This window comes from Scyliorhinus torazame, chromosome 13 (genome assembly GCF_047496885.1).
Source record: "Scyliorhinus torazame isolate Kashiwa2021f chromosome 13, sScyTor2.1, whole genome shotgun sequence".
Classification (NCBI taxonomy): Eukaryota; Metazoa; Chordata; class Chondrichthyes; order Carcharhiniformes; family Scyliorhinidae; genus Scyliorhinus; species Scyliorhinus torazame.
In genome coordinates, this window is record NC_092719.1 from 177,299,965 (window position 1) to 177,321,347 (window position 21,383).

The 21,383-nt window shown below is 45.4% G+C and overlaps 1 protein-coding gene across 1 annotated transcript in view; it reads right to left on the reverse strand.

The window, feature by feature from the left end:
- Positions 1 to 21,383, reverse strand: part of cacna1db (calcium channel, voltage-dependent, L type, alpha 1D subunit, b) — a 1,216,201-nt gene that overhangs the window by 316,173 nt on the left and 878,645 nt on the right. Inside the window, exons 27-28 of the mRNA XM_072472487.1 lie at positions 11,204 to 11,350; positions 10,476 to 10,677 (exon numbers count right to left, since the gene is read on the reverse strand). Of these exons, the coding sequence (XP_072328588.1) occupies positions 10,476 to 10,677; positions 11,204 to 11,350 (349 nt within the window). The remainder of the gene's footprint in view (positions 1 to 10,475; positions 10,678 to 11,203; positions 11,351 to 21,383) is intronic.

Here is a 21,383-nt window from a genome sequence, read left to right on the forward strand (position 1 = left end):
ATTAATAATCTTACCCATGTTCCGGGACCTTGACAAACTATGTCCCCTATCCCGCCTGGTATCTCGCTTTGTACTTTTACTGCATGATCTTTCCCTTCTGCTGTGAGATGGCCTTTCAATAGTTCTCGACCTTTTCCTGTGAACCTGTTCACTATTCGATGTACTATCTGAACTGACACTGCGTTTCTGTGCCCTCCATTTTTGAACTTTGTGTTCCCAATCCATTGTCTTGACACCCTCCCCGAATGCTGTACATTCAACCAGTGTTTATACTTCCCAGTGGCCTTCCCTGCTCTACGAACAACAGTTGCATCCTTCCATTGACGAGACACTTCAGGCAAGTATGTCACTTTTGACTCAACTTTTGGCAGTTGTCCTTTCGGAAAAATGGCCTGTTCTAATTCATCAGAAGTATTGTGTTCCTCTACAGAAACCCTGTCTGTATCAGTCAACAGATCCTCATTGTTCTGTAGCACGTGCGTACCAGATGGCCCTGGTTCCTCATCATGTCTGTCTGCTCTGTCTAAACTTAAAATTTGTAATCTGTACCCATTATCCTTGATGAATGTACCCTAACAATCTGATTGCCATGTTGCAAAATAATTGTTTTGCCTTCTATGCCCATGATCTTCCCTGGGCCTTTCCATTCATTAAAATTGTATCTCTTATAGTATATTATGTCTCCTTGCTGAAAAACGGTATTTGATGGCCGTACATTATGCCTTAAAGCTCTGCGAATTCTTTCAGAGACTTCTGCCTCCAAAAAATATTTCTACTGCTATGTAATGCATTTAAATGCTCAGCAAAGGCAGAGCTGGAGGCTGGTCACCCAAAATAGATGGAATTTTAGGATTTCTACCAAACACTAGTTGATAGGAATTATAGCCCCCAACCATCTGCAACGGATTCTTCGTATGTACCGCCCATGCCAAGGCTGAATTTAACTTGCAATTTAGTCTATCTGCCAAAATTTTCCGGAGCATATCATCTATTACAGCATGGTTTCTTTCACACACACCATTACTAAATGGGTTTTCCGCAGCCGTATTCATAACTGTGATATTTAGGTTTTCACACATGTCCCTAAACTCATCATTAGCAAATTCTCCCCCATTGTCCGTAAGGAATTTTGCCGGTGGGCCCATTCCTGTCCCTTCCATTTTTCCACAACCTGATCCAGAGTTACTCTCTTTTCTTTACTTCGTACAATGGTTAATTGACTAAATCTTGTTACTAAATCTACAAAATGCAAAATAAATATATTGTTAGCTTTATCCCAGATCTTAAGGTCCATGGCCACAATGTTGTTAAAATCCCTGGCCAAAGGTAGGGTTATTATCGGTCGTGATGGTGTCCTTCTGTACTTCCTACAAACTTCACAGCGATCACTAATCTGTTCTATCAGCTTTGTATAGTCTTCATCCCCTACCCCTGCATCATTTAAGAAATTTTTCAGCCTCCGAGGAGACGGATCCGCAAATTGCCTATGCAGTTTTAATACAACACGCTGTTTATCAGCAAAAGTCCCATTTCCATCTGCCAATAACGCATCCTTAACAACTGAACCTGAAATATTATTTGTCAGTAATGGAATACAATAGTGTCCCGACAGTGTAAATTATAAGTCCCCTGTCTTTCCAAAAACTGTTGCCTTATCCTGTTCCATATCCAGTTTAATGTGTGCTTTCTTCATCGACGGTCTGCTCAGAAACAAAGGTATCTCACTTGATACAACATCCGTGCTAATGAAATGATTCACTCCGGCAATATTGCAAGGGATCACCACTCTTTTCAGCGACTTATTATCATCCCCAAACCTTAAACTTGTGGAACTTTCAAATTCATTAACCTTGTGAAGGGAACCAGCTATTTCTGATAGGTAAAAGGGTCATTGATTTAGCCATTTCGATGTAAATACTAAAGCCCAGTTTGAAATCCATTTCAAAATGGATTTCATCATAAGACTTCAAGCATAACCTTAGATTACAAAAACACACAGCTTGCAGTAACAAAAGCACAGAATTTGAAACATCCACAGGCTAGCTAGAAACAAATGTAACATTTCTACTGAAAAGTTAAATTGACATTATAAACTGTCCATTTTTCTCATGGACAGAATTGCAGAAGCTCAAATTAGCCTCATTAAAAGTATTAAACAGTACCACTATCTGATCATGGTCAAAATTTTTGCTGATTTTACCTGCAGTAAATGCTGCCATCTCCAGCTCCTCCAAGACCGAGTTAGGGAACTGGAGCTGGAGTTGGAAGAACTTCGGATCATTCGGGAGGCAGAGGGGGTCATAGATAGCAGCTTCAGGGAATTAGTTACACCAAAGATTGGAGATAGATGGGTAACTGTAAGAGGGACTGGGAAGAAGCAGTCAGTGCAGGGATCCCCTGCGGTCGTTCCCGAGAAACAAGTATACCGCTTTGGATACTTGTGGGGGGGGGGGGACTTACCAGGGGTAAGCCATGGGGTACGGGCCTCTGGCACGGAGTCTGTCCCTGTTGCTCAGAAGGGAAGGGGGGAGAGGAGCAGAGCATTAGTAATTGGGGACTCGATAGTCAGGGGCACAGATAGGAGATTTTGTGGGAGCGAGAGAGACTCACGTTTGGTATGTTGCCTCCCAGGTGCAAGGGTACGTGATGTCTCGGATCGTGTTTTCCGGGTCCTTAAGAGGGAGGGGGAGCAGCCCCAAGTCGTGGTCCACATTGTCACTAACGACATAGGTAGGAAAGGGGACAAGGATGTCAGGCAGGCTTTCAGGGAGCTAGGATGGAAGCTCAGAACTAGAACAAACAGAGTTGTTATCTCTGGGTTGTTGCCCGTGCCACGTGATAATGAGATGAGGAATAGGGAGAGAGAGCAATTAAACACGTGGCTACAGGGATGGTGCAGGCGGGAGGGATTCAGATTTCTGGATAACTGGGGCTCTTTCTGGGGAAGGTGGGACCTCTACAGACAGGATGGTCTACATCTGAACCTGAGGGGCACAAATATCCTGGGGGGGGGGAGATTTGTTAGTGCTCTTTGGGGGGGTTTAAACTAATGCAGCAGGGGCATGGGAACCTGGATTGTAGTTTTAGGGTATGGGAGAAAGAGAGTATAGAGGTCAGGAGCACAGATTTGACGTCGCAGGAGGGGGCCAGTGTTCAGGTAGGTGGTTTGAAGTGTGTCTACTTCAATGCCAGGAGTATACGAAATAAGGTAGGGGAACTGGCAGCATGGGTTGGTACCTGGGACTTCGATGTTGTGGCCATTTCGGAGACATGGACAGAGCAGGGACAGGAATGGATGTTGCAGGTTCCGGGGTTTAGGTGTTTTAGTAAGCTCAGAGAAGGAGGCAAAAGAGGGGGAGGTGTGGCGCTGCTAGTCAAGAGCAGTATTACGGTGGCAGAGAGGATGCTAGATGGGGACTCATCTTCCGAGGGAGTATGGGCTGAGGTTAGAAACAGGAAAGGAGAGGTCACCCTGTTGGGAGTTTTCTATAGGCCTCCAAATAGTTTGAGGGATGTAGAGGAAAGGATAGCGAGGATGATCCTGGATAAGAGCGAAAGTAACAGGCTAGTTATTATGGGAGACTTTAACTTTCCAAATATTGACTGGAAAAGATATAGTTCGAGTACATTAGATGGGCCGTTTTTTGTACAATGTGTGCAGGAGGGTTTCCTGACACAATATGTTGACAGGCCAACAAGAGGCGAGGCCACGTTGATTTGGTTTTGGGTAATGAACCAGGCCAGGTGTTAGATTTGGAGGTAGGAGAGCACTTTGGGGACAGTGACCACAATTCGGTGACGTTTACGTTAGTGATGGAAAGGGATAAGTATACACCGCAGGGCAAGAGTTATAGCTGGGGGAATGGCAATTATGATGCCATTAGACGTGACTTGGGGGGGATAGGTTGGAGAAGTAGGCTGCAAGTGTTGGGCACACTGGATAAGTGGAGCTTGTTCAAGGAACAGCTACTGCGTTTCTTGATAAGTACGTACCGGTCAGGCAGGGAGGAAGGCGTAGAGCGAGGGAACCGTGGTTTACCAAAGAAGTGGAATCTCTTGTTAAGAGGAAGAAGGAGGCCTATGTGAAGATGAGGTGTGAAGTTTCAGTTGGGGCGATGGATAGTTACAAGGTAGCGAGGAAGGATCTAAAGAGAGAGCTAAGATGAGCAAGGAGGGGACTTGAGAAGTATTTGGCAGGTAGAAACAAGGAAAACCCAAAAGCTTTCTATAGGTATGTCAGGAATAAGCGAATGACTAGAGTAAGAGTAGGGCCAGTCAAGGACAGGGATGGGAAGTTGTGTGTGGAGTCTGAAGAGATAGGCGAGATACTAGATGAATATTTTTCGTCAGTATTCACTCAGGAAAAAGATAATGTTGTAGAGGAGAATGCTGAGACCCAGGCTATTAGAATAGATGGCATTGAGGTACGTAGGGAAGAGGTGTTGGCAATTCTGGACAGGCTGAAAATAGATAAGTCCCCGGGGCCTGATGGGATTTATCCTAGGATTCTCTGGGAGGCCAGGGAAGAGATTGCTGGGCCTTTGGCTTTGATTTTTATGTCATCATTGGCTACAGGAATAGTGCCAGAGGACTGGAGGATAGCAAATGTGGTCCCTTTGTTCAAAAAGGGGAGTAGAGACAACCCCGGCAACTATAGACCGGTGAGCCTCACGTCTGTAGTGGGTAAAGTCTTGGAGGGGATTATAAGAGACAAGATTTATAATCATCTAGATAGGAATAATATGATCAGGGATAGTCAGCATGGCTTTGTGAAGGGTAGGTCATGCCTCACAAACCTTATCGAGTTCTTTGAGAAGGTGACTGAACAGGTAGACGAGGGTAGAGCAGTTGATGTGGTGTATATGGATTTCAGTAAAGCGTTTGATAAGGTTCCCCACGGTAGGCTATTGCAGAAAATACGGAGGCTGGGGATTGAGGGTGATTTAGAGATGTGGATCAGAAATTGGCTAGCTGAAAGAAAACAGAGGGTGGTGGTTGATGGGAAATGTTCAGAATGGAGTTCAGTTACAAGTGGCGTACCACAAGGATCTGTTCTGGGGCCGTTGCTGTTTGTCATTTTTATCAATGACCTAGGAGGAGGGCGCAGAAGGGTGGGTGAGTAAATTTGCAGACGACACTAAAGTCGGTGGTGTTGTCGACAGTGTGGAAGGAAGTAGCAGGTTACAGAGGGACATAGATAAGCTGCAGAGCTGGGCTGAGAGGTGGCAAATGGAGTTTAATGTAGAGAAGTGTGAGGTGATTCACTTTGGAAGGAATAACAGGAATGCGGAATATTTGGCTAATGGTAAAGTTCTTGGAAGTGTGGATGAGCAGAGGGATCTAGGTGTCCCTGTACATAGATCCCTGAAAGTTGCCACCCAGGTTGATAGGGTTGTGAAGAAGCCCTATGGAGTGTTGGCCTTTATTGGTAGAGGGATTGAGTTCCGGAGTCATGAGGTCATGTTGCAGCTGTACAAAACTCTGGTACGGCCTCATTTGGAGTATTGCGTACAGTTCTGGTCACCGCATTATCGGAAGGACGTGGAGGCTTTGGAGCGGGTGCAGAGGAGATTTACCAGGATGTTGCCTGGTATGAAGGGAAAATCTTATGAGGAAAGGCTGATGGACTTGAGGTTGTTTTCGTTGGAGAGAAGAAGGTTAAGAGGAGACTTAATAGAGGCATACAAAATGATCAGGGGGTTAGATAGGGTGGACAGTGAGATGGAAATGGCTGGCACGAGGGGACATAGCTTTAAACTGAGGGGTAATAGATATAGGACAGAGGTCAGAGGTAGGTTCTTTACGCAAAGAGTGGTGAGGCCGTGGAATGCCCTACCTGCAACAGTAGTGAACTCGCCAACATTGAGGGCATTTAAAAGTTTATTGGATAAGCATATGAATGATAATGGCATAGTGTAGGTTAGATGGCTTTTGTTTTGGTGCAACATCGTGGGCCGAAGGGCCTGTACTGCGCTGTATCGTTCTATGTTCTATAATAAGCACCATGACAACATGAATCCACCATTGTTCAGTATATGAATTGTATAGCAGTCAGCAGAAAAAACAGTAGAAACCAGAGCTGATTAAAAGTGTAGATAACATTCCAATACACAACAATCATCTAAAAATGCAACATATCCACAACTGTGTTGCATATTGATGATTGACAACTAACCATCCAACCAAATGCATTTGAGATTCATCCAAGCCAATCAGCACATTACAGGGGTAGGGACAGATGGAGTCAGACTAATAACATTTTCCTTAAAGATAAGAGGTCCGGGCAGCCATTTTCCATCCAGATCACTCTATACCTTTTACCTAACTACTCGCTATCCTTATTTTGTATTTTCATATTTCCACTCTAACTCTTAAAATCTGCGCAAGCTATTTTGCTTTGAGCAAGAAACCATTACTGTATTTTGAAAGTTAAATCTGTTTGTAAACCACTAAGTCGATTATATCTCTTAAAGTCTTCTGCTGGCAGGGGCTTTACTGAGAACATTTGGTTTGTAACCACAAGAAGATCTCAAACTCTCAATTATAATCAATAGACACAATAAAAGATTTCATTTCGCACCCGATACGTGGAACTTAAATTTCAACTGAGTTCAAAGTGTATATGAGACTACACTTAAACCGCATGGTAGATTTCAACACCTTGTTACGATTTTCAGCATTAAAAGAGTCCAGGTAACATTTTAACCAGTCAATTTCACACACAATAGATGTGCAGCCACTGTCCAATACAGCACAATTGAAGGATTCTGCAACTAACACCCTCATTACCGGAGTAAAACTGCTTGTTAAGAGGACAATGCCTTCTTTCTGGTCACTATCTTTTTCCTCTTCCGACTCTTCCTCCGACTCTTCCATGTAATGTGTAGCTTCAAACACTCTATTATAACGTGTTGGGCAGTTGAAAGCATAATGGCATTGAGAGTCACACCGAAAACATCGATTTATCAGACCCCGGGCATTACTGGGGTTCATTTTCCTATTTCCATTCTCCATGTCCCCCCTTCTATTATAAGTTTTAAATGAGTTTCTGCCTCATAATTTCCGAGGCCCGATCTCCTTCCATATTCTCGTAACCTGTTCGTAGCCGTACGATCTTGAAATCCTGTCAGTGGTGTAACTTCCATAGTCTGCTTTATCGCTGACTGACCGATTTGTGACATGAGAGCCATAGGAATTGAATGTTTCCCCAGGAACTTCTTTAAGGCCTCTATCATGTGATCGAGTAAGGTATCATTATCAGCAAATTTAACTCCTGTCAAAACCAGGAGCCAGTCCATATTGGACACTCCAGCACAGTCTGGTAACTTAAATGCCAACACAGATTGTGGAGATTCCAGGCGGTGTTTGTGCTGCCTTTTGTACAGTCTGCTGAATTCCATTATATAGTCCTCAATCGATATATCCTCTGTTTTCCAGAATCTATCGAATTCTGACCAGGCTTCAAACGCACTTAACAAGTCATCCTTTTGATAAATCTTATCCATAAACTGTAATAGAGTCTCCAGACCTTCTTCTGAGTCTAACTCTTCCAATTCTTGTTCAGAAAATACTTTGCTTCGGTATTGCTTCTGAAAAGAGCTTACTCGGTGTAGCACAGGACTAAATAGCTGGCTTTTAAAGCAGACCAAGGCAGGCCATCAGCACAGTTCAATTTGCGTACCAGCCTCCCCGAACAGGCGCCGGAATGTGGCGACTAGGGGCTTTTCACAGTAACTTCATTTGAAGCCTACTTGTGACAATAAGCCATTTTACATTTTTTTTTTCATTTCAGTTACCTTAGACCACAGAACAACTGCACTTCTCCATTGGTCATACAATCCCCTTTCAGAAAATAATGGTGGATAGTCATATCCAGCCATCTTTATCCTAGGTTCAGCCATTTTTACTTTACCTTCTCACTCACTCCTTGGTTGAAATTTTTTTTTTCCCCCTGGAAAAGTATCTTTCAACCCTTTACATTTATACAGCAACCATCCTCTGCTACCAATGTTAGCCTCTGGCTGCTGTTGAGTAAAGAGTCAAGAGTTCTGCTCCTTTTCCCAAACACCTTTGTTTTTCCTTGAACACACTCAGCACCAATCTCTATCATCACATCACATGCTCCCAAGGCCACCTGTAGCCTCTTTACATATCAGTGCCAATTATTGGATCAATGAGACATCTAATTGGAATGTTTCTTAACACGTTCCTTAACAGTGAAAAAGGGGAAAAATATGTACAGACTGTATTGTTGATTGTAGGGAAGCACGTTTCCCAGGTGTTTGTTCTCTGTTACCTGTTTTGATACACATGATAGGGACTATAGCCCCCAACCATATGCAATGACTTCTTTGCATGTACCGCCCATGCTAAAGCTGAATTTAGCTTGCAGTTTGGTCTATCTGCCAAAATTTTCCAGAGCATGTCATCGATTACCGCATGGTTTCTTTCACACACACCATTACTAAATAGGTTTTCATATAGCTCTTTCAATGGCCGTATTCATAACTGTGATATTCACGTTTTCATATCCCTAAACTCATCATTAGCAAATTCTCCCCCATTGTCCGTAAGGAATTTTGCTGGTGGGCCCATTCCTGACCCTATCCATTTTTCCACGATTTGATCCAGAATTACTCTCATTTCTTTACTTCGTACAATCATTGATTGACTAAATCTGGTTGCTAAATCTACAATACGCAAAACAAATATATTATTGGCTTTATCCCAGATCTTAAGGTCCATGGCCATAATGTCGTTAAAACCTCTGGCCAAAGGTCGGGTTACTATCGGTTGTGCTGGTGTCCTTCTGTACTTCCTACAAACTTCACAGCAATCACAGACCTGTTCTGTCAGTTTAGTATTGTCTTCATCCCTTACCCCTGCATTCTTTAATACATTTTTCAGCCTCCGAGGAGACGGATCCGCAAATTGTCTATGCAGTTTTAATACAACAAGCTTTTTATTAGCTAAAGTCACAAATATTATTTGTCAGTAATGGAATACAATAGTGTCCTGACTGTGTAAATTGTAAGTCCACCGTCTTTCCAAAACCTATTGCCTTATCCTGTTCCATATCCAGTTTCATGTGTGCTTTCTTCATCGACAGTCTGCTCAGAAGCAAAGGTATCTCACTTGATACAACATCCATGCTAATGAAATGATTAACTCCGGCAATATTGCAAGGGATCATCACTCTTTTCAGCAACTTCAGAGTATTATCATCCCCAAACCTGAAACTTGTGGAACTTTCAAATTTCTTAATCTTGTTACGATTTTCAGCATTCAAGGAATCCAGGTAACATTTTAACCAACCAATTCCACACACAGTAGATGTGCAGCCACTGTCTAATACAGCATAATTGAAGGATTCTGCAACCAACACCCTCAATACCAGCGTAAAACTGCTTGTTAATCGGACAATGCCTTCTTTCTGGTCACTATCTTTTTCCTCCTCTGACTCTTCCGTGTCATGTGTCGCTTCAAACACTATTATAACGTGTTGGGCAGTTGAAAGCATAATGGTACTGAGAGTCACATCGAAAACATCGATTTATCATACCTCGGGCATTTCTGGGGTTCATCTTCCTATTGTAGGTTCTAACTGGGTTTCTGTCTTCATGATTTCCGGGTCCCAACCTCGTTCTATAGTCTTGGAACCTGTTTGTAGACATGCAATTTCGCCATCCTGTTAGTAGTGTATCTTCCATATCCTGTTTTATTGCTGACTGACCTATTTGGGTCATCAGAGCCAGACCTTCTTCTGAGTCTAACTCTTCCAATTCCAGCTCAGAAAACACTTTGCTTCGGATTTTACTGTCATAAGGTAGAGAAAGAGCCAACGCCATACCTTGTTGTCTCTTTCCCAAGGCAGGTACCTTAGTCCACATAACTACTGCACTTCTCCATTAGTTGTACGATTCCCTTTCAGAAAATAAGGGGGGTAGTCATATCCTACCATCTTTATCCTAGGTTCAACCATTTATCTTGCTTTTTTCTTCTTCTCACTCACTCCTTGGTTTGGTCTGGAAAAGTTGTATCTTTCAACCCTTCACATTTGCACAGCAACCATCCTCTGCTACCATTTGTTCGACGTTTAGCTGCTGGTGTATAAAGAGTCAAACGTACTGCTCCTTTTTACAAACACCTTTATTTCACTTTATCAGACTCTGCACCAAAAACTCTATCTTCACATCACCTGACACAAAGGCCACCTGAAGCCTCTTTACATATCAGTGTCAATTATTGGATACTTAACATCAATGAGACAACTAATTGGAATGCCTCTTAATCAATTACTTAACAGCTTGGCATTGCAGCAAAATGGAAATCACTTCACACCAACAATAAATTTGCATTTGAAGTGCACCCTCATTGCAAACAGAAAGATACAATTAATTGAAGTTTTAGTATACTAATTTATGTACTTCTCAATAAGAGGCAAGTTAAAACTGTTATTTCATGTGATTTCTAACCTGATTTTTGTCCAACTCGCAGTTTTTATACTCCAGTTCTCCCTGCTCCTGGAATGTGACGATCACAAAACCAACAAAGATATTCATCATAAAGAAAGCGATAATAATGATATAGATGATAAAGAATATGGAAATCTCCACACGATTGTTGTAGATGGGCCCAATATTTTCTCCATTTGAGTCTATGGCTTTGTATAGCAGGCTGAAAAAGAGACAAAGTTGATGTGACAGAATATCACCACAATGACAAATATTAATGCCCAAGGGGGACAACGTTAGCAGCTATGATGTGCGATGATGTAAATAAAATGTTTCCATGCTTTTACAAAGTCACTACGCATAGCAATCAAAGCAGTTCTTTTCCAAATAGTTTACATTAATGTCTGCATTGTCTATCTTTCTGAGCTGTTAAGCACATTCTATTTGACATGATTGTAGATACTTTGTACTGTGAGCTGAGGCCTTGTTCAAAGTGGCTTCAGCTTCAGATCACTGCCGAATTTGTGAACTGTGAATCAAGTGTTAAGAACCAAAGACTCTAAACCAAAGTGAAGTAATACAAATCAACCATTAAAAAGGCTTTCCTTAGTCATGCATCAATTTGGTGAAATGTAATAATCATTGTTTATCTGAATAAAATGGCAAGTGTCAAACATAAGGTAATTCCAAAGTGACTTCAATCAATATTACCTCTCAGAATTGACTGGAAAAATGAGACATGTACTTACGCTGGCCAGCCTTCAAAGGTTGATACTGTAAACAATGCCATCATAGCTGCAAGAACATTGTCAAAGTTGTAATCGCTGTTGTGCCAAACTCGATCCCGAATTACGGGATGTTCTACTTCACCATCTTTATAAAGAATAAAAGTTCCCCTTTATAAAAGGAAAAAGAATCAGAATTAAAATATGAACTTTATTTTTTTGTCATTAATTCACTACACGCGACCATTGTAACCTAATATGTAGCTCCTCGACTTGGGTGTAATGTTAGTGTATCAGACTTCAAGGCATGAATTCTGCGCTTGTCAAGCATGTGATTGGCAAGCGCAAAGCGGATATGATATACACTTCCAACTGCAATCGCCACCGACCGTCATTTCACACTGGCTGGCCAATTAGTGTGCTGAGAAAGGATCAATGAGTCACCAATGAGTCTCAGATTTCATGGTAATGTGGACAGCAACTGGCGTGTGTTTAAACAGCAATTTAATCTGTTTCTTATTACTGCAGTAAATTTAGGAGATCAATCAGATTCGCGTTAGGTAGCGATGCTCCTAACAGCGGTAGGGCCCAAAGTAATTGCTGTGTTTAATACGTTTAAATTTGCAAGTGAGGAAGATAGTAAAAATTTTAACGAAGTAATTTGAAGATTTGATGAACATTGCACTGCCAGAAAGAGTTAAATTTATGAACGCTATGTATTTAGATCACGTTTACTGAAGACAGAAGAGTCCATAGATCATTTTCTCACTTATTTAAAGTTAAAAGCTATAACCTTTAATTTTTCTGCGGTGGAATCTTCCATCATTCGGGACCAGATTATGTTGGGTGTGAATGAAAATAAGCTGAGGGAACAGTTGCTGAGGGAATCGGAGCTGTCCTTGGAACAAACAGTTAAGATTTATCAGGCTCACGAGCTAGCAGCACAGCATTCTAAAATGTTCCTCAGTAATCATAGCATCTTCTTGGAGGAAAGCACTCCGGTTGCTGACCTTTTTCCAAAAAGGCGGGAACCTTCCAAAAAAGGCAGGAAAGTTCCTGCAGCTCCTCGCACACCAACAAAAGCACGGTAGCACGGTGTGGTTAGCACAGCTGCTTCACAGCTCCAGGGTCCCAGGTTCGATTCCCGGCTTGGGTCACTGTCTGTGCAGAGCCTGCATGTTCTCCACCTTTTCTGCGTGGGTTTCCTCAGGGTGCTCCAGTTACCTCCCACAGTCCAAAGATGCGCAGGTTAGGTGGATTGGCCATGCTAAATTGCCCTTAGTGTCCAAAAAAAAGGTTAAGTGGGGTTACTGGGTTACAAGGATAGGGTGGAGGCGTGAGCTTAAGTAGCGTGCTCTTTCCAAGGGCTGGTGCAGACTCGAATGGGCCGATTTGCCTGCTTCTGCATTGTAAATTCTATGATTCTATGAAAACGGTTTGTGGTGATCCACTGTAATAGGAAATGTAAGGTAGGACCTGCACTACAGGTTCGCCGGTAGCTCCTGCCGGCTGGCTCCGCCCAGGGAGAAATGTATAAATATGCATGACCTCCAGAGCCCTGACATTTCGGCAGCTGCAGCAGGAGGCCTCGCATCTGACTGTAATAAAGCCACAGTTGTACCCAACTTTAGTCTTTGTGCAATTGATCGTGCATCAATTTATTACAGTTAGATTTTCCACAGAATGGATATCAGAATTAAACCCGATCACCTGCAGCTGGATCCTCACTCGCCCGACGCCAGGAAAGACTTTACTCACTGGCTAGCATGTTTCGAGGCTTACATCAACGCGGCGGACCCCGCGCCAACGGAGGCTCAGAAGATAAACGTCCTGTACTCCAGACTGAGCTCCAGCGTGTTCCCGTTGATCCAAGACGCCACAACTTACACAAAAGCGATGGAACTCCTCAAAGAACACTACACACAGCAGGCGAACACGCTCTTCGCCAGGCATGTACTTGTCACCCGCTCGCAACTAACTGGTGAGTCCATCGAAGAGTTCCGGCGGGCCCTAATTCCACTTGTCCGGGACTGTGACTGTCAGGCCGTCACGGCCGCCGAACACTCGAATCTCCTCATGCGCGATGCCTTCGTGGCGGTGATTGCGTCGGACCGCATCCAAGAATGATTGCTGGAAGGGGTCACGCTTGAACTGGCGGAGACGAAAACCTTGGCGCTCTCCATGACGGTCGCATCTCGTACAATCGTACCTCTCCCGCCGCGTTGCCCACCCTTCTACCCATTCCTACCCCTACTGGACCCCACCGACGACCTCCTCAGCCGGGGCCCTGCCTTCGCAATACGCCTGCGCCGCACGCCGATCCGCGCACTCGGGGGTTCCCGCTGCTACTTCTGCAGTCAGCAGAAGCACCCCCGCCAACACTGCCTGGCCCGCACTGCAGTTTGTAAAGCCTGCAGTAAAAAGGGCCACGTCGCGGCTGTGTGCCAGGCCCGCGCATTCGCTGTGATCGCGCCCTCTATCACCACCTCCCCCACCGTCATCTTGTTCCTCACAGGGTCCCCGGACATCTCGACATCGGAACCGCACCCGCTCGCCACCCGAAGCATCCGATGGCTACCCGCAGCTCGCTTCGATGACGCTGGACCAATCTCGCACGCACAACCTGGCCACCGCGTCGACGACGGTTAAAATCAACGGCCACGCGACCTCGTGCCTGCTGGACTCCGGTAGCACTGAAAGCTTTGTTCACCCAGATACGGTAAGGCGCTGCTCCCTCGCGGGTCCACCCGACCAAGCAAAGGATCTCCCTTGCCTCCGGATCCCACTCCGTCCTGATCCGAGGCTTTTGTACAGTCACCCTCACGGTCCAGGGCGTAGCATTTAGTAACTTCCCAAGGCCTTTTACACATATGTGAGAAATATGAGAATGACTAGAGCGAGGGTAGGTCCGATCAAGGACAGTAGTGGGAGATTGTGTATTGAGTCTGAAGAGATAGGAGAGGTCTTGAACGAGTACGTTTCTTCTGTATTTACAAATGAGCGGGGCAATATTGTTGGAGAGGACAGTGTGAAACAGATTGGTAAGCTCGAGGAAATACTTGTTAGGAAGGAAGATGCGTTGGGCATTTTGAAAAACTTGAGGATAGACAAGTCCCCCGGGCCTGACGGGATATATCCAAGGATTCTATGGGAAGCAAGAGATGAAATTGCAGAGCCGTTGGCAATGATCTTTTCGTCCTCACTGTCAACAGGGGTGGTACCAGGGGATTGGAGAGTGGCGAATGTCGTGCCCCTGTTCAAAAAAGGAACTATGGATAACCCTGGGAATTATAGGCCAGTTAGTCTTACTTTGGTGGTAGGCAAAGTAATGGAAAGGGTACTGAAGGATAGGATTTCTGAGCATCTGGAAAGACACTGCTTGATTAGGAATAGTCAGCACGGATTTGTGAGGGGTAGGTCTTGCCTTACAAGTCTTACTGAATTCTTTGAGGAGGTGACTAAGCATGTGGATGAAGGTAAAGCAGTGGATGTAGTGTACATGGATTTTAGTAAGGCATTTGATAAAGTTCCCCATGGTAGGCTTATGCAGAAAGTAAGGAGGTATGGGATAGTGGGAAATTTGGCTAAATGGGATAACGAACTGGCTAACCGATAGAAGTCAGAGAGTGGTGGTGGATGGCAAATATTCAGCCTGGATCCCAGTTACCAGTGGCGTACCGCAGGGATCAGTTCTGGGTCCTCTGCTGTTTGTAATTTTCATTAATGACTTGGATGAGGGAGTTGAAGGGTGGGTCAGTAAATTTGCAGACGATACGAAGATTGGTGGAGTTGTAGATAGTAAGGAGGGCTGTTGTCGGCTGCAAAGAGACATAGATAGGATGCAGAGCTGGGCTGAGAAGTGGCAGATGGAGTTTAACCCTGAAAAGTGTGAGGTTGTCCATTTTGGAAGGACAAATATGAATGCGGAATACAGGGTTAACGGCAGAGTTCTTGGCAATGTGGAGGAGCAGAGAGATCTTGGGGTCTATGTTCATACATCTTTGAAAGTTGCCACTCAAGTGGATAGAGTTGTGAAGAAGGCCTATGGTGTGCTCGCGTTCATTAACAGAGGGATTGAATTTAAGAGCCGTGAGGTGATGATGCAGCTGTACAAAACTTTGGTAAGGCCACATTTGGAGTACTGTGTACAGTTCTGGTCATCTCATTTTAGGAAGGATGTGGAAGCTTTGGAAAAGGTGCAAAGAAGATTTACCAGGATGTTGCCTGGAATGGAGAGTAGGTCTTACGAGGAAAGGTTGAGGGTGCTAGGCCTTTTCTCATTAGAACGGAGAAGGATGAGGGGCGACTTGATAGAGGTTTATAAGATGATCAGGGGAATAGATAGAGTAGACTGTCAGAGACTTTTTCCCCGGGTGGAACAAACCATTACAAGGGGACATAAATTTAAGGTGAAAGGTGGAAGATATAGGAGGGATATCAGAGGTAGGTTCTTTACCCAGAGAGTAGTGGGGGCATGGAATGCACTGCCTGTGGAAGTAGTTGAGTCGGAAACATTAGGGACCTTCAAGCAGCTATTGGATAGGTACATGGATTACGGTAAAATGATATAGTGTAGATTTATTTGTTCTTAAGGGCAGCACGGTAGCATTGTGGATAGCACAATTGCTTCACAGCTCCAGGGTCCCAGGTTTGATTCCGGCTTGGGTCACTGTCTGTGCGGAGTCTGCACGTCCTCCCCGTGTCTGCGTGGGTTTTCTCCGGGTGCTCCGGTTTCCTCCCACAGTCCAAAGATGTGCGGGTTAGGTGAATTGGCCAATGATAAATTACCCTTAATGTCCAAATTGCCCTTGGTGTTGGGTGGAGGTGTTGAGTTTGGGTAGGGTGCTTTTTCCAAGAGCCGGTGCAGACTCAAAGGGCCGAATGGCTTCCTTCTGCACTGTAAATTCAATGATAATCTATGATTAATCTAGGACAAAGGTTCGGCACAACATCGTGGGCCGAAGGGCCTGTTCTGTGCTGTATTTTCTATGTTCTATGTCCTTCCTAATCTCTGCGCTGCACTCCTGTTGGTCCTGGACTTCCAGTGTAACCTCCAGTGCCTCATCCTCAAATTCGGCGGGCCCTTACCCCCCCTTATCGTTTGCGGCCTCGCGACCCTCAAGGTCAATCCGCCCTCCCTTTTTGCAAATCTAACTGCGGATTGCAAGCCATTTGCCACTAGGAGCAGACGGTACAGCACCCAGGACAAGACCTTCATCAGGTCCGAAGTCCAGCGGCTGCTTAAGGAGGGTATTATCGAGGCCAGCAACAGCCCCTGGAGAGCCCAAGTGGTAGTGGTTAAAACTGGGGAGAAACACAGGATGGTCGTGGACTGCAGCTAAACCATAAATCGGTACACGCAGCTCGACGCATACCCCCTCCCACGCATATCTGATATGGTCAATCAGATTGTGCAGTACCGGGTCTTCTCAACAATTGACCTGAAATCCGCCTACCACCAGCACCCCATCCGGAAGTCGGACCGGCCATAAACTGCATTTGAGGCGGACGGTCACCTCTACCACCTCCTTAAGGACCCGTTCGGTGTCACAAATGGGGGCTCGGTCTTCCAAAGAGAGATGGACCGATGGTCGGCCAGTACGGTTTGCGGGCCACCTTTCCGTACTTAGATAATGTCACCATCTGCAGCCATGACCAGCAGGACCACGATGCCAACCTCGATAAATTCCTCCGCACTGCCACTCTTCTCAACCTGACCTACAACAAAGAGAAGTGTGTGTTCAGCACGACCCGGTTAGCCATTCTCGGCTATGTAGTCTAAAATGGTCTTCTTGGGCCTGACCCCGAGCGCATGCGCCCCCTCATGGAACTTCCCCTCCCCCACTGCCCAAGGCCCTCAAACGCTGTCTGGGGTTCTTTTCCTACTACGCTCAGTGGGTCCCAAACTATGCACACAAGGCCCGCCCACTCATTCAGTCCACCCAATTGCCCCTTGCGGCCGAGGCATAACATGCTTTCGCCCGCATCAGAGCATACATCGCCAAGGCCGGGATGCGCGCAGTGGACGAGTCACTGCCTTTCCAAGTGGAAAGCGACGCTTCATCGCCCTTGCCGCCACCCTAAACCAGGCAGGCAGACCCGTGGCATTCTTTTCCCGCACCCTTCATGCCTCGGAAATTCGAACACGCGTCCGTCGAGAAGGAGGCTCAAGCTATCGTTGAAGCTGTGCGGCATTGGAAGCATTAACTGGCCGGTAGAGATTCACTCTCCTTACGGACCAACTGTCGGTAGCCTTCATGTTCAATAACACACAGCGGGGCAAGATCAAAAATGATAAAATCTTGCGGTGGAGAATCGAGCTCGCCACCTATAATTACGAGATCTTGTATCGCCCCGGTAAACTCAACGAGCCCCTAGATGCCCTCTCCCGAGGTACATGTGCCAGCGCACAAGTGGACCAACTCCGGGCCCTACATGACAGCCTTTGTCACCCAGGAGTCACCCAATTGTACCATCTGGTCAAAGCTCGCAATCTGCCCTACTCCGTCGAGGAAGTAAGGACAGTCACCAGGGACTGCCAGGTCTGTGCGGAGTGCAAGCCGCACTTCTACCGGCCGGACCGTGCGCGCCTGGTGAAGGCATCCCAACCCTTTGAACGCCTCAGCGTGGATTTCAAAGGACCCCTCCCCTCCACCGACCGTAACACGTATATTCTCAGTGTGGTCGATGAGTACTCCAGATTCCCCTTCGCCATCCCATGCCCCGATATGACGTCTGCCACCATCATCAAGGCCCTCAGCACCATCTTCGCTCTGTTCGGTTTTCCCGCCTACATCCACAGTGACAGGGGATCCTCATTCATGAGCGATGATCTGCGTCAGTTCCTGCGCAGCAGGGGTATAGCCTCCAGCAGGACGACAAGCTACAACCCCCGGGGAAACGGGCAAGTAGAACGGGAGAATGGGACGGTTTGTCGGCCGTCCAGTTGGCCCTACGGTCCAGGAACCTCCCAGCCTCTCGCTGGCAGGAGGTCTTCCCTGACGCTCTGCACTCCATCCGGTCACTATTGTGCACTGCCATTAATAACACACCTCATGAACGTGTTTTTACCTTCCCCAGGAAGTCCACATCTGGTGTGTCGCTCTCGACTTGGCTCGCTGCTCCAGGACTGGTCCTTTTCCGTAGGCACGTCCGACTCCACAAGGCGGACCCCTTGGTGGACAGGGTTCACCTGCTCCACGCCAACCCTCAATATGCCTACGTTGAGTTCCCTGACGGCCGCCAAGATACTGTCTCACTCAGGGACCTGGCACCGTCAAGTTCCACCCCAGCACACCCCCCACCAATACGCCCCCCCCCACCTCCCACCGCGCCGCCAATATTGACCCCACCAGACCACCGCCCCCCCCCCTCCCCTTTTCTTCACAAGAGGACTTTTGCACGCTCCCGGAGTTCCCCGATGACTGGCCAGCATCAGCATCGCCATCGGCACCACCTACACCACCGCCAGCACCGACTTTGCCGCCACCGTTATGCCAATCCCAACGAAAACCGGACCGGCTGAACCTTTGACGGACTCCGGACCGTCAACATGGACTTTTCTTTCCCTACCACTGTACATAATTCCACTAATTGTATATAGTTTCACGTCACCCCTGCCAGACTCATTTTTAACAGGTGGTGAATGTGATGATCCACTGTAATAGGTGATGTAAGGTAGGACCTGCACTACAGGTTCGCCGGTAGCTCCTGCCGGCTGGCTCCGCCCAGGGAGAACTGTATAAATATGCATGACCTCCAGTGCCCTGCCATTTCGCCAGCTGCAGCAGGAGGCCACGCATCTGACTGTAATAAAGCCACAGTTGTACCCAACTTTAGTCTTTGTGCAATTGACCGTGCATCACGGTTGAAAGATCAGGACAAGGTATTTCTGTGTAAAAGATGTGGTCAAAAGCATAAATTAAGGCAGTGTCCAGAGTTTGGCAAGTTTTGTTCCAGATGCAAAGGAAAAAAACACTTTGCTCAGAATTGCTCCTCTAAGCGCAACCCCAGATCAGTCAGCACAGTGGTAGACACAAGTCTCCAGTGATGAAACATCATTTTTTATTGGAGTAATAACAGAGAAGAAGAATTTTTTGGGGACATCAAAGAATTCTCCAGCACTTAAAAAAATGTAAACTGATACTCCATTTCAAATAAATGCGGTTGATGAGAACAAATGGCTTCTATCACTTGAAGTGAATGGTCCAATTAAAGATAGACACTGGTGCCAAAGCCAATGACTGATTTTAAAAATCTAAAAATTCAGCCGATTAGAAGAAATTACAAAATATCTCTGAGAGATTATAATGGTTCAAGTATTAAATGTTATCGTGTTTGAGGGTGGTGGTGAAGACACAGATTATTCCGTATTGTATCCGAGGGTTTGGATTCATTATTCAGTGGTCAGTCCTGTGAAGAATTAGGTCCAGTACAGTTGGTATATAGCATCCACAAAGGATTAGATCAACACTCCAACAATTCTGAGAACGTTATCAGCAAATTCAGCGATTTTGGTACACTACCATTCACCTACAAGATACAACTCAAAGAGGATACAAAATCTGTGATCCATGCACGAAGAAGAGTACCTGCACTTCTTCGAGATCGCCTCAAAAAGGAGCTCGACAGAAATACAAAATTGAAAATAATCAAAAAGATAGAAGAACCTACCAATTAGGTAAATCCATGGTATGTGTAAAGAAAGAAAATGGCGATATTCACATCTGTATGGATCCCAAAGATCTTAATGAGAATATCAAAAGAGAACACTACCAAATACCAAAGTGTGAGCAAATCACATCTGAGATGGCTGGTGCACTGTTCTTTATGAAACCTGACGCATCTCAAGGTTTCTGGCAGCTAAAGGAACAAAGTACTGCACTTTTAATACGCCATTTGAACGGTATTGCTTTCTGAGAATGCCATTTGGCATAATTTCGGCAGCAGGAATTTGTCACCGTACCACGGAGCACAAAATCAAAGGTATCGAAGGTGTACGTGTGTACGTGGATGATATCATTATTTGGGGTTCAACCATAGAAGAGCAAAATACGAGGTTGCTTAAAGTTCTAATGAGCATCAGGAGAAATGGGCTGAAGCTCAACAAGCAAAAGTGCCAATTTGGAGTAACTGAGGTCATGTTCCTAATTGACAAGCTCTCATCACATGGCATTGAACCTGACAAGGACAAAATCCAAGTAATTCTCAACATGTCTAAACTACACGATAAGAAAGCCACCTTACAAGTGATGGGTATGATCAATTTTAATAGGGAAATTCATTCCAAACCTGTCAGCAAAAACAACACATCTACATGATCTCCTACACAAAACAACAGATTTCACTTGGACTGAGCAACATAAGCAAGAGTGGAAGAAGCTCATGACTTCACTGACCACCATTCTCACATTTTTTGACCCATCTAAGCAGATTAAAGTTTCAACAGATGCGTCGAAAGATGTTCTAGGAGCAGTTCTTCTGCAACTCGAGCATAACGATTGGAAACCACTCGCATATGCATCACGGTCCATGATGACAATGGAGCAGATGTACGCTCAAGTCGAAAAGAATGCCTAGGTTTAGTTGTAGGCTTGGAGAAATTCCATGGCTACGTGTATGGGCTTCCAACTTTCACAGTTGAGACAGACCATCGTCGTTTGATTAACATCATGTAGAAGAATCTCAACCAAATGTCTCGGCGCATTCAGAGGTTGATGATGAAATTACAGCGCTATGACTTCAATCTCATCTACACACCAGGCAAATATTTGTTCTTAGCAGACGCATTATCGAGAGGGCCAATACAAAATATTAAGAGTAAAATTGCTGAAGATGTAGATCTGCATGTCAATCATATTTCCACACATACTACCAGTATCAGATATGAAACTACATGAGATCCAAGATGAGGCCAGGAAGGATCAAACTCTTCAAGAGGTGATGAGGAACATCTCACACTGGCCCAGAGGTCGATGTATGGAGTTCGACAATATAAGATCTGAACTCAGTATCATTAATGGAGTGGTACTTCGTTTGAACACTGTCGTTATACCTCAATCTCTTCGCAAGGATGTACTTAAGAGGATAAGTTCATGGGGCGACACAGTGGTTAGCACTGCTGCCTGCGGCGCTGAGGACCTGGGTTCGAATCACATCCGGGTCACTATCCGTGTGGAGTTTGCACATCTCCCCGTGTCTGCGT